The 13,660-nt window shown below is 43.6% G+C and overlaps 1 protein-coding gene across 2 annotated transcripts in view; it reads left to right on the plus strand.

Annotated features, from left to right (window-relative positions):
• The window catches only part of GALNT7 (polypeptide N-acetylgalactosaminyltransferase 7), a 154,853-nt gene that overhangs the window by 92,817 nt on the left and 48,376 nt on the right, over nucleotides 1-13,660 (plus strand). For both annotated transcript variants that reach the window (XM_040418669.1, XM_040418668.1), the window contains exon 3: nucleotides 10,436-10,602. In XM_040418669.1, coding sequence (XP_040274603.1) covers nucleotides 10,436-10,602 — 167 coding nt within the window. The remainder of the gene's footprint in view (nucleotides 1-10,435; nucleotides 10,603-13,660) is intronic.

The raw sequence follows: 13,660 nt of genomic DNA on the forward strand, positions 1-13,660 counted from the left end.
TGTCGTCAAAATACAACTCCCAGCATGAGTACTTCCTCTGCTCTTCTCAAAACTCCCATAAAAATGAATGGAACATGCTGGGAATTGTAGTTTCACAACAGCTGGCGCGTCGGAGGTTGCTGCCCCCTGTTCTAGTGTTTAGGACTCTGGTAGTAATAGATTTCCTCAGTGCTGATCGCTGGTCATAGAGATTGGTAGAGGAAGAGAAAACTACATTTAAATGGCTGCTGAGTGGCTGCTAACATATAAGTTTCTCTTAAAGAGGACCTGTCACCTCTCCTGACATGCATATAACATATAAGTTTCTCTTAAAGAGGACCTGTCGCCTCTCCTGACATGCCCATTTTAATGGCTTCATGCATTCCCCGTGTCATAACAATTCTGGAGCATCTATTCTTATGGCTCTATGTTGTGCCATCCCTTTATTATTTCTACGAGAAGTTATGATGAATTGCTAGCAGTCTGCAGTAAGGGTACAGAGGGGAGGTAACTAGTTGGGGGGGGGGTGTACCTGCACAGACTGAAAATGGCAGCACTAATTGGATAGAGCCAGACTGTGCAGGTACACACCCCCAACTGGTAACACCCATCTGTACCCTTACTGCAGACTGCTAGTAATTCATTCAGAACTTCTCGTAGAAATAATAAAGTAATGGCACACCATAGAGTCATAAGAATAGATGCTCCAGAATTGTTATGACACGGGGAATGCATGAAGCTATTAAAATAGGCATGTCGGGAGCGGTGACAGAATAGAGAGCAGTGCAGGAGGATAATTCTATTACAGGTTACGGTGTCTGTAGTTTCCCACAGGATGAAAACTGATTCCAGAACCAATCCCATATTTTACTGTGGGATCATTCATGGCATCTGCCGCATCAGTTTTGATAAATCACTGGAAGAAGGTGATGGGTATATTCAAATATAACTTTTATTATTGTAGTTGAGTCGGTAGGGGCATTAAACTCAAAAATGAAAAATACAAACGTGACTAAAAAACTGTCCCTCAAAAGGGATGCAGGCTAATAGCCGCTATTTCCCTGCATAGGTAATAAGGAAGGATAGTAATTGGGGAACATACCTGGTGCGACCTATAGGAATTCATAGAAGACCTTTTTTTGAGGCCCAAAGTGAATAGTATCGGTCATGGACAGTTGCACCGCACTGAAAACGCCAGTGTGTCAACCCAAACTGTATTGCCAAATGAAAGTGCATGTGTAGGAGCCTAGGAGTCCGCTGTACTGACTACAAGGGAGTGCTGCACAACTGCAGGCAGACAAGGGTATGCGCTGTCTGTGCAGCCATTACCCTGAATCACTGCCCCCATCATTTAGAAGTCAGGGAGTCAGGCACTGGCAGTACATTACACAGCAATGACTGTGGAAACCCTTGCCCCCGACCCCAGCGCTAAAGTTGATTCTTATCTGCTGCTGTGAGTGGCGAGACTTGTCCTGTACTTTCCCTGAGAGACGGTATAGAGAAAATAATGACCCTACGCGTTTCTGTATCACCATTTCATCAGGGGTCTGTATATACCAGTGCCAATACGCAAATTTCCACGGTGTCCGGCAATTTCCATTCAACACAGAGCGTGCTGCATGGCTCTGATAACGGCCATGATGGGCACACAGTCTATAACCATTTTTCAGTAAAAAATAAAATAAAAAATGCATTAGTTTTGATACCTGATATCTCCAAATGCTAGACAGAAAAACAACTTGCAACGTCTGTGGACGCCGAGCCGTGCACTTAAGTGTACTTAAATCCAGTGTGTCCGCCACGAAGGCGTTTAGATATAGTTGGAATTTCTTATTTTGTATAATAATTATCTAATATCTATGGCCAACTATGGACATCAAATGTTGTTCCGTCAGTGGTTATTACTTCCAATCCTCCTGACATGTTTGGCCTGGTTAAGGGTGCTTCTTGTTTCTAGATCTTATGTGATGGCCCATATGGCAAGTAAATATATATTTCTTCCACCAACCCCTTGCCTTTCTTGCTCTTGCCTACTGTTCTCCTTTACAAGATTTATAGTAGTTTCTTTAATAGCAGACCTTTCATTATACTGTATTACGATGAAGCAGAAAGCTCAGGATAAGCAGCATTGCCGACCCAGGGGATCAGCCGCAGAGGAACGATTTCATAATGAGTTCTTCTGGGTGATGGCTCCATCTACAGGTGTAGCATAGGTAAAGATTATGGCCCAGATTTATCAATAGGGGATCAATTGTAGTCATCACATTTGTCTATTTTTATAAAGGTAATTGTCTGTGAGCCAAATATAGACAAGTAACACCCAGCAATTGTGCAATCTATCACATTCACCTTATTTTCTCCTGCCATGGCTGGTCAGGAGTGGAGTTCAGCTGAGACAATTTTTTGGGACTTTCCCGATCATAAAACCAGCATGCTCCATAGGGACACCTACAACAGCTGACTTAGCCGATACAAAACATTGGCCTGCCGCAGACTATTGATAAATGTGTCTTACAAGTAAAACAACAGAAAAGTCGCAGTGTACTCCAAAATAAAGACAAAACCAATTTGATAAATCACGGCCTGTAGAGGAGTTTTATCAAAATTGGCATACAGAAACTGGCTTACTTGTCCTTAGCAGGCAATCAGATTCCACCTTTCATTTTTCACAGCTCCTTTGGAAACTGAAAGTTGGAATTTGATTGGTTGCTACGGACAGCTAAGCCAGCGTTACGATGGGGAGTGGCGGAAACTCCCTACCGTACCATAGGGTGGTTATACAAGAATACAACTAGGCCTGGGGCTGGGATAAGGGAGAAGGTCACCTCCTATTGCATCCCTAATCCTCACCGTATGAGCGGACCTGGATGGTAGGACAGCTCATATCCAAGAAACCTAGTACCCTGAGTCGCCCTGATAATCCCTCAAAATAGGGAAAGGGCTGAGACGACCTGTTCATCCCAGACACGGATGAACAGGACCTGGCCTAGATGCAGGGAAAGGCAGGCACTGTACAGCTACTGCATCGGCAGGTAAGAGCCCTGAAAGAACTTTCACTTACCTGCCGCGGCAACAACCAAGAACGGACCCCCATGCGGACAGGATGCATGACGGCCCCAGCAGAGCTGCACGCTGACTTGTGATCCCCCCTCCAGGGAACCCTGACACCTCCTTCCGGAGGTCACAACAGACAGGGGAAATGTCTAGCAACCTGGATAACAACACCAAACTAGACATTACCACATACCATTACATAAACCCACACCAAAAAAAAGACATGTAACGCTGGGTTCAGAACTGAGCGTACAAAGGAGCGCTCTGTATGCACGATTATTTCGGGGCGTCTCACATACACGGCTCTGGAAATGCAAACGCGCTGTAAAACGCTCAGGTGAGAGCCATGCCCATAGGGAAGCATTGGGTCTTGCCTGTTGAGCGTTTTACAGCGCGTAGGAACGCGCTGTAAAACGCTCAGGTGTGAACCCAGCCTTAGAAATGGTACCAAAACGGGGGAACAAAGGGGAGACATCATGGTGACATTGGGGAGACATCGATGTCCCACTAGGTGGCCCTCAAGGACTGGGCAGATAAAACACCCAGGACAGGAGCAAGCTCCAGCACCTATAAAGGCTGGAGTACAACAGACTCCAGCCTGAAAGCCACAGGTGAATAAAACCAAGTGGCCACACCCAGCCAGGAAGTTATCCCCTCCAGCACCAGACAGGGGAGGAACAAGAAGGAGGAGAGAAAAGCACATACATGCTGAGACAACAAGGCGTTGCCCATGGCAACCAGCATGCACGGCTAATGTGTCACGGCGCACAACACTGAGGCCGTGACAGACAGTTTTCCTTTAAATGGGTTATCTAACACCTACTGTATAATGTTTCCCTAATGCCTGGGCCCCACATATAGATTATACTTACCCCGCTCCCCGGCAGCTGCGTGTCTCCTGGTCCCCGCACGGCCGCCACTGTATCTCCCCGTCACACGGATCAAAATATCCTGGGGGGGGGGGGGGGGCTGACTGCCTCAATGAATATTTCTGTTCAGTTTTTACAAAGGAAAATTAAGGAGAAGGACCTCAGTTAGGAAAGAAGACTAATTAATCTTTTGATGCATGTGTCTTTACAGAGGAAGAGGTTCTAAGTCAGCTGTCTAAAATTAATACAAATAAGTCACAGGGGCCTGATGGGATACACCCAAAGCTATTGAAAGAGCTCAGCGGTGAACTAGCAAAACCATTAACAGATTTATTTAACCAATCACTGGCAACAGGAGTCGTCCCAGAAGATTGGAAATTAGCAAATGTTGTGCCCATTCACAAGAAAGGTAGTATGGAGGAATCGGGCAACTATAGGCCAGTAAGCCTGACATCAATAGTGGGGAAATTAATGGAAACCATACTTAAGGAGAGGATTGTGGAACATCTAAAATCCCATGGATTGAAAGATGAAAAACAGCATGGGTTTACTTCAGGGAGATCATGTCAAACTAATCTTATTGATTTTTTTTGATTGGGTGACTAAAATAATAGATGGAGGAGGTGCAGTAGACATCGCTTATCTAGACTTTAGTAAGGCTTTTGATACTGTCCCATATAGAAAGCTTATGAATAAAGTGCAGTCTTTGGGCTTGGACTCCCATATTGTTGAATGGATTAAGCAGTGGCTGAGGGACAGGCAACAGAGGGTTGTAGTCAATGGAGTATATTCAGACCAAGGTCTTGTTACCAGTGGGGTACCTCAGGGATCTGTTCTGGGACCCATATTGTTTAATATCTTTATCAGCGAAATTGCAGAAGGCCTCGATGGTAAGGTGTGTCTTTTTGCTGATGACACAAAGATTTGTAACAGGGTTGATGTTCCTGGAGGGATACACCAAATGGAAAAGGACTTAGGAAAACTAGAGGAATGGTCAAAAATATGGCAACTAAAATTTTATGTTGATAAGTGCAAGATAATGCACCTGGGACGTAAAAACTCAAGAGCAGAATATAAAATCAGTGATACAGTCCTAACCTCAGTATCTGAGGAAAGGGATTTAAGGGTTATTATTCCAGAAGACTTAAAGGTAGGCAGACAATGTCATAGAGCAGCAGGAAATGCTAGCAGAATGCTTGGGTGTATAGGGAGAGGCATTACTAGTAGAAAGAGGGAGGTGCTCATGCCGCTCTACAGAGCACTAGTGAGACCTCATTTGGAGTATTGTGCGCAGTACTGGAGACCATATCTCCAGAAGGATATTGATACTTTGGAGAGAGTTCAGAGAAGAGCTACTAAACTGGTACATGGATTGCAGGATAAAACTTACCAGGAAAGATTAAAGGACCTTAACATGTATAGCTTGGAAGAAAGATGAGACAGAGGGGATATGATAGAAACTTTTAAATACATAAAGGGAATCAACAAGGTAAAAGAGGAGAGAATATTTAAAAGAAGAAAAACTGCTACAAGAGGACATAGTTTTAAATTAGAGGGGCAAAGGTTTAAAAGTAATATCAGGAAGTATTACTTTACTGAGAGAGTAGTGGATGCATGGAATAGCCTTCCTGCAGAAGTGGTAGCTGCAAATACAGTGAAGGAGTTTAAGCATGCATGGGATAGGCATAAGGCCATCCTTCATATAAGATAGGGCCAGGGGCTATTCATAGTATTCAGTATATTGGGCAAACTAGATGGGCCAAATGGTTCTTATCTGCCGACACATTCTATGTTTCTATATTTTACCAGAGAGGTAGCCTTGAGTGGTTGGATCTGAGTCTGAAACATTGTATGTTGAGTCTAGTTTCAACTTACGATGGGTCAGAAAAAACCACTGTATGCTGAAAATATTGTATCCTGAGGCCATTGTATCTTGAGGGATCACTGTATTTTGATCCACGCGATGGGGAGATGCAGCGTTGGCCGTGCGGGGATCAGGACACAGGTGCTGGGCAGCGTGGGAAGTATAACCTATATGAGAGGCGTGGGCATTAGGGGGGTCAATATAGGGGTTGGATAACCCCTTTAATCAGTTTAGATAAATATCCCCCTAGGTCTATACCTTTTGCTTTGTGGTGTCATTGATTTTATTCCTGACCACCTCTTCATTAATCTAAAACGGCCACCAGCTTCGACGACTACCCTGTTGGTCAGTAGTCTGGCCCAGACGACCTCAGCACTCTGCTTATCTTCTCCTTGGTCCATCCTAGAACAGGCAGGGAGGGCCATGTTAACAATATTGTCATTTGCAGGTAGAATAGGTAATGTCTGGAGGACCGAAGCTCCAGATACATTGTTAAAACATGACCTGATCTCACAGTCAATAAGCTACATAGCATCTACAAATCTATGGAGGCCTCCAGACTAGGTCTTTTAATAAAGGCCCATCGCTCCAGACTGCTTTAGGAATTAGTACCTAGAGAGCCATGTTAGAGGACAGTAATTCTTGAAGGACACATGCAGTAAGTCGTGGCAGTCTAGCTTTTATGTATGCCGTTAAAGACCATAAATGCCAGTCAGTGTCTTGATGTGGAGGACACAGAGAATAAAACACGGAAGCACTTCAGGGCTGACAGCATGAATAAAGATTTCTGCCACCAAGAGTATACACATCTGTAATAATCTACATGTAACCTTTCATAGAGGAGAATCATTCCTTTAATGTGTTGACTCTGGGAGAAGAGGCCTTTAACTAGGAAGAGTGAGAAAGTGCGCCGGCGAGATAATTATGTGCTCTCCGCTCTGCAGTACTCCAATCACTTAGTCGGGGTTAGAGCTTTTTTTTATTTAATATTTATTTTTAATTTTTTTTAAATCTGTGCTCTCTCTATACTGAGAAAATCCTCTCTGCCTCGTCTAGTTGCATAGAAACGTTCTTTAATTAGAAAGCCTGTCCATTATCTGGGCACAAAAAAAAAGGACAAATGCATTAACTGCAAAGTAATATGGTGTCCTATTGTGTAAGAAGGCACGGCATTAAACAAAATGAGGTTTATTAAAACCATAAGTAACAGTGACGTACATGTACTTCATGGTGATCGGGCGGGTGCAGGAGCTGAAAACACAGATGCTGGCACATTAACCCTTTGCACTGCCGTGGTCAGCGCTGACCACGGCACATGCGGGATCCTGCCGGGTGCAAGGTGTCCATCGGGTCCCCGCGCTGCTGTGACGGTGACCCGATGGCAGGGAAGGCAGCCTAAAGCCTTACTTATGCATCGTGGCTGCCTTCCAGGAGAGCCTGTGAGATCCAGCCCCCTGGATCTCACAGGACGCAGGCTGAAGTGTATTACACTGTATAATACATTTACAGCCAATGCATTACAATACAGAAGTATTGTGATGCATTGTAAAGGGAATCGGACCCCAAAATGTTGAAGTCCCAGAGTGGGACAAAAAATAAAGTAAAAAAAGAAGTAAAAAAAAAAAGTTTTATAAATAATAGGTTTCAAGTAAAAAAAAAAAGAAAAAAAGTCCTTTTCCCAAAATAAAGTAAAAATTATTTTTTTTTTAAATAGGGAAAAAAAGAAAAGTAGACATATTGGGTATAGCCGCGTCCGTATTGACCGACTCTATCACATGACCTAACCCCTCAGGTGAACACCGTCAAAAAAATAAAAATTGCTAAAAAAAAAACATTTTGTTTGTCACCTTACATCACTAAAAGTGGAACCCCAAGCAATCAAAGAGGCCTATGCCCTCTAAAATAGTACCAATCTAACCGTCACCTCATCCCGCAAAAAATTAGCCCCTACCTAAGACAATCGCCCAAAAAATAAAAAACTATGGCTCTCAGACTATGAAGACACTAAAACATGATTTATTTTTTGGTTTCAAAAATGCTTTTATTGTGTAAAATGAAAAAAAATATAGAAAAAAGTAGACATATTAGGTATTGCCACGTCCGTAACGACCTGCTCTGTAAAAATATCACATGAGCTAACCCCTCAGGTGAACACCGTAAAAAAATTAAAATAAAAACGGTGTAAAAAAAAGCTATTTTTTTGTAACCTTACATCACAAAAAGTGAAATAGCAAACGATCAAAAAGTCATATGCACCCAAAAATAGTGCCAATTAAACAGTCCTCTCATCCCGCAAAAATGAGACCCTGCCTAAGACAATTGCCCAAAAAATAAAAAAAAACTATGGCTCTCAGACTGTGGAGGCACTAAAACATGATTTTTAATTTTTTTTGGTTTGTTTCAAAAATGATATTGTGTAAAACTTAAATAAAAAAAAAAGTATACAAATTAGGTATCACCACGTCCGTAAGAACCTGCTGTATGAAAATATCACATGACCTAACCCCTCAGGTGAACACCGTGAGAAAAAAAGTGTCAAAGCCAATTTTTGTCATCTTACATAACAAAAAGTGTAATACCAAGCGATCAAAAAGTCATATGCACCCTAAAATAGTACCAATCAAACCGTCATCTCATACCGAAAAAAATAAGCCCCTACATAAGACAGTTGCCCCAAAAAAATATATATATGGCTTTCAGAATATGAAGATACTAAAAAATATTTTTTTCAAAAATGCTTTATTATGTAAAACTGAATCAAAGAACCAAAAAAAGTGGTCCTACTTGGTATTGTTGCGTCCATAACAACCTGCTCTATAAAAACACTACATGATCTAACCTGTCAGATGAACATTGTAAATAACAAAAAATAAAGACTGTGCCAAAACAGCTATTTTTGGTTACCTTGCCTCACAAAAAGTATAATATAGACCAACCAAAAATCATATGTACCCTAGAATAGTACCAACAAAACTGCCACCTTATCCCATAGTTTCCAAAATGGGGTCTTTTTTTGGAGTTTCTACTCTAGGGGTACATCAGGAGGTCTTCAAATGTGACATGGCAACTTAAAATTTGTGAAATGTGCCCTCTGAAATCTTACCACTGACATGAAGTACAATATGTGACGAGAAAACAATCGCAGAATGGCCTAGATAAGTAAAAGCGTTTTAAAGTTATTACCACATAAAGTGACACATGTCAGATTTGCTAAAAATGGCCTGGTCCTTAAGGTGAAAATTGTCAGGGTCCTTATGGGGTTAAAATGTGTTGAGAATGGGTGTCTGGCATATTACACATGTCTAGTTTTCTTGTATTGTTAGAGCAGGTTTGCATCTCCGCGAAGGTAATCCGGTAGCCTATTCCGGCACAGGAACAGTCTACCAGAGTTGCCGTATCCGTTCTAACCGGACACAGCTGCACACCGCTGGATCCCAATTGACTATAATGGGATCCTATTATAGGTAATGGGGATTTGGCAGTGCGCGTCTGTGTGTCTGGCGGTGCCTTTAGCGGAGATGTGAATGTAGCCTTAATTCCCATGGATCTTTACCTGTCAAGACTTGGATTCTCTGACAGATGAGCGACACCAGAGGAGTATGGCAGCTGGATCTCTTCCTAATCTTCCTAATGAAGTAACATTCTTGTTAGGCCTCCTGCACACGACCGTATGGCTTTTTCAGTGTTTTGCGGTCCGTTTTTCACGGATCCGTTGTGTTTCCATTTCCGTTCCGTTTTTCCGTATGGCATATACAGTATACAGTAATTACATAGAAAAAATTGGGCTGGGCATAACATATTTTCAATAGATCCACAAAAACGGAACGGATACGGAAGACATACGGAGTACATTCCGTATGTGTTCAGTTTTTTTGTGTGGACCCATTGACTCGAATGGAGCCACGGAACGTGATTTGCGGGCATTAATAGGACATGTTCTATCTTTCAACGGAAGAACTGAAATACGGAAACGAAATGCATACAGCGTACATTCAGTTTTTTTTGCGGAACCATTGAAATGAATGCTTCCGTATGCGGAACGCAAAAAAACGGCCCGTAAACAAAAAAAAAAACGGTTGTGTGCAGGAGGCCTTAGGCCAAGCGGAGCCTGCATCTTTATGGTGGACTTAGGCTTATATTAGACAGGCAAATAACACAGGTGATTGTTAGGAGGGAATCGCCTGCTTGTCCGCAGAGGAGACTGCTGGTATTACATGCTGCGATCTCCTCCTCAGAATGGGCGGTTGTGATCACTATGCCATCGCTCGTCCCCATAATTAGTCATTATTTGCTGGCAGCAGATTGTGATTAGACACGACGATCTGCCGCCAGCAAGTGATGATTTATAAACCTACTGAAAAATTCCAATTGGCTGAACAAGCGTTTGCCCGTTCATTGGAAAATCGGCGGCAGTATTACACTGACACATCATTGCTAACGAGCATTCATATGAAGGCTTGTTAGCGATGATCTGCCCGTCTAATACAGGCTTTAGACTAGTAGAGATCATCTCGAAGAGAGCTGGGCCAATGTTTGTTTAAGGCCAGATTTACACTTTGTGTTTTGCTCATTTTACTTGCTGTGACTAATCAATAAATTTGGATCGTTTGTACCTCTTTTATCAGAAAACATGTAACTGTTAATAACTGGTGGAACTTGTCATTTCTAGGTGCAAATACTGGAATTATGATGAGAACTTGCTCACGTCCAGTGTGATCATTGTTTTCCATAATGAAGGCTGGTCGACACTCATGAGGACCGTTCACAGTGTTATCAAGAGGACCCCTAGAAAATACCTGGCTGAGATTGTCATGATAGATGATTACAGTAACAAAGGTGAGTTCTCGTCTGAAGCTGGAAAGCCAATCCTAGACCTAAGATCCACTGACCATCTGAGGTCCATGGTGACTGGCACTCTGCACCCCGCAGCAACAGCTGTTATCACTGCTTATGTCACTCTCTACATTGATGACGTCATCAATGTGCTTTCCACATCCATATATCAGTTCTGGAAGAGAGAGAACATGTTCTATTCTGGTCCTCCAAAATGCAGCCCTCAACCCCATAGAATCAATGGCTCCGCAAAAAAATGCGGATCACACATAGTCAGTATACTTATTTAGCAGTCCGCAACTTGCAGACCGCAAAACTGATAGGGTCGTGTGCATGAGGGTGGATCCTATCTTTTTCGGTCCTGCCTGCTGCAGTGTTTATCTTGGCCTATCATGTGTGATACACAGTGTGATATGACCATGATCAGCCCGGGAAACACGGTCCATGTGCAGGCCGCACGCACCTCCCAAGCTGACTGTATGACAGTGATTTATGATACAGCCAGTCTCTATCTGATCGCAGGGTCTGTACACATGATTACTGTATATGAGTACACTACAACGGCCTTGCATCAGATAAAGACTGGTTGTATCATACATTGCTATCATACAGGCAGTGCGGGTCAGGGCAGCTGCGGTTGCCTGGAAAATGTGGCCGACACATGGACCTTGATCCCTGGGCCGATGACAGTCATTTGCATAAGCCCTATAACTCATACTGAGCTCCACAGCACCCCCATAATAGTGACATCCACAGTGCCCCCGTAACAGTGACATGTATAGCGCCCCATAACAGTGCCATCGTCAGTGCTCCCCAGTGCCATCCACAGCATAGCGATCAGCCTCTGTGACTCATGCACAGTGCTTACATTGTGCTGTATGAGTGAGTACATGCTTCACACAGAAGCCTGTATACTGAAGAGGCGGCCGGTGGTCCCGGCGCACGTGCACTAGTTTGCAGATGTTGGGACCAAGGAAGGCCGGCAGGAGGAGTTGACGTCGGTGATGATGCGCCGTCTCCTGCAGAAGAGAGGACGACTGCGAGGGACTGGAAGACCAGAAAACGGCAAAGGAGTGGTCACGTTACTATGATCCAGGAAACACTGCTGCTGCAGAGGGTAAGTATGGCTGTCCTCATCTTCTCTCCACTGGTTAGATACGGGCCCCATTTTTTAGGTTTACCCGGAGAACCCCTTTAAAAAATAAAATAAAAATGGTATCGTTTTATAAATGAGTATACTTGTCCGTTTAAAGAGAGCCCTTCAGCAAGATCACCCCTATTAAAACAGGTACACTGCCTGATATGGTTGATCCTGCTGGTTAAAACGATATCTGGATGGCAAAATCTTTTGTTCTAGAAAAAACTGTTTAGTTTCATATGCATCTAGGGCTTCAGTGCACCAAGGGGCGAAGAAGGGGGCATAGGCGGATTGGGAACTTAAATTGGCCCTAGAAAAAAAAACTAAAAGTGGCCCCATGTTGTAGGTGGGTTCAAACAGACAGAAGACGGGTCAAAACAAGTAGGTGGAGACAACCAAAGTAGGTGGGGCCTGCAATACTGAAGTGCAGCACAGAATACCGCCCCAGCAGAACCAAATACCACAGGACAGCACAAAATACTGCTGCCCTCATCACAGTATTAAACTGTATCACCATCATGAGGACAGTAATACAGTGGCGTTCAGGAGGGCACCTGCAGCATCCGATTGTTATGTACGTGGCCTGCAGACATCAAGAGGGCTTGAGTGGCCCCCTGGGCATCGGCCCACCGGGAAGTTTTCCCTGTAGGGTCTATGGCCAATCTGCCCCTAAATACAGAAAGCATCGTTTTAATCAGCAGGATCAACCATAATGGGTAGTATATCTGTTTTAATAGGGTCGATCCTACTAACGAGACCTCTTTTACAAAAAACACTAAACTTTAATTAAGGAAATGCAGTGGTCATTGGAAATATTATAAATATAAGATTTCTTTATCCCATTTTCTAACCTTACTTAAAAAAGGGTCAGAATGGCGTATAAAAAAAGTGATTCTCGCCTCACCAATCCACAACCGCTCCTTTTCTAACGCCTCTTGGGTCTCTGCCTGTCTCCGCTACCGGGCCCTTCTCAACACCAAGAAATGACCACTCCGGTAATCGTCGTCTGAAGGCCGGCCACTGGTCCATTCACACGTCCCGTGTGTGTTTTGCGGATCCACGGATCCGCAAAACACGGACATCGACGATGTGCATTCCGCATTTTGCGAACCGCAGATCGCCGGCACTTAATAGAAAATGCCTATTACAAGAATAGGACATGTTCTATTTTTTTTCGGGAACGGAATTGCGGACCCAGAAGTGCGGATCCGCAATTCTGGATCCGGGCAGCACATCGTGCTGCCCCATAGGAATGAATGGGTCCGCAATTCCGTTCCGCAAAATGCGGAACGAAATTGCGGACATGTGAATGGACCCTTACTGCTACGATTGGCTGAGGTGTTCATTGTTTTTATGCCAGTTTGACTTTTTTTTTTTTACATTTACTTCCTGGATCACACTTTAAAGACGACCTGTCCCCTCTCCTGACATGTCTTTGGTAATAACTACTTGTATTCCCTATGTAATAGCAATTCTGCAGCATCTATTCTTATCACTCTGTTGTGCCATGCCTCTATTCTTTCTACTAGAAGTTTATGAATGAAGTGTCAGCATCCTTGCAGTAAAGGCACAGATGGGTGTTACCAGTTGGGGCAGTGGCATATATATAGAGAAGTAAGGGCCACAGGACACAAGGGTTTCCACCTAAACCCTTTTCAATGACCTTTGGGCCATTTTTTTCACTGGCTCTTTTGCTAAAAGTTGGTTCTTTAGAGGGTAGAGTCCTGATCAAGTTTTCACCTCCAGTAGAAGAGGAGAGGATCCCAACTGGGCCCCCTCTTGCCCTGGGCCCCATAGCAGTTGGTAGTTACGGGGGGTTGTCCCTGCCTATTTGACACACCATCTATTGTAACACCCACCAGTACCTTTACTGCAGACTGCTGGCAATTTTTTTTGTAAACTTCTAGCAGGAATATTAAAGGA

Source organism: Bufo bufo, chromosome 2 (genome assembly GCF_905171765.1).
Source record: "Bufo bufo chromosome 2, aBufBuf1.1, whole genome shotgun sequence".
NCBI classification, from domain to species: domain Eukaryota; kingdom Metazoa; phylum Chordata; class Amphibia; order Anura; family Bufonidae; genus Bufo; species Bufo bufo.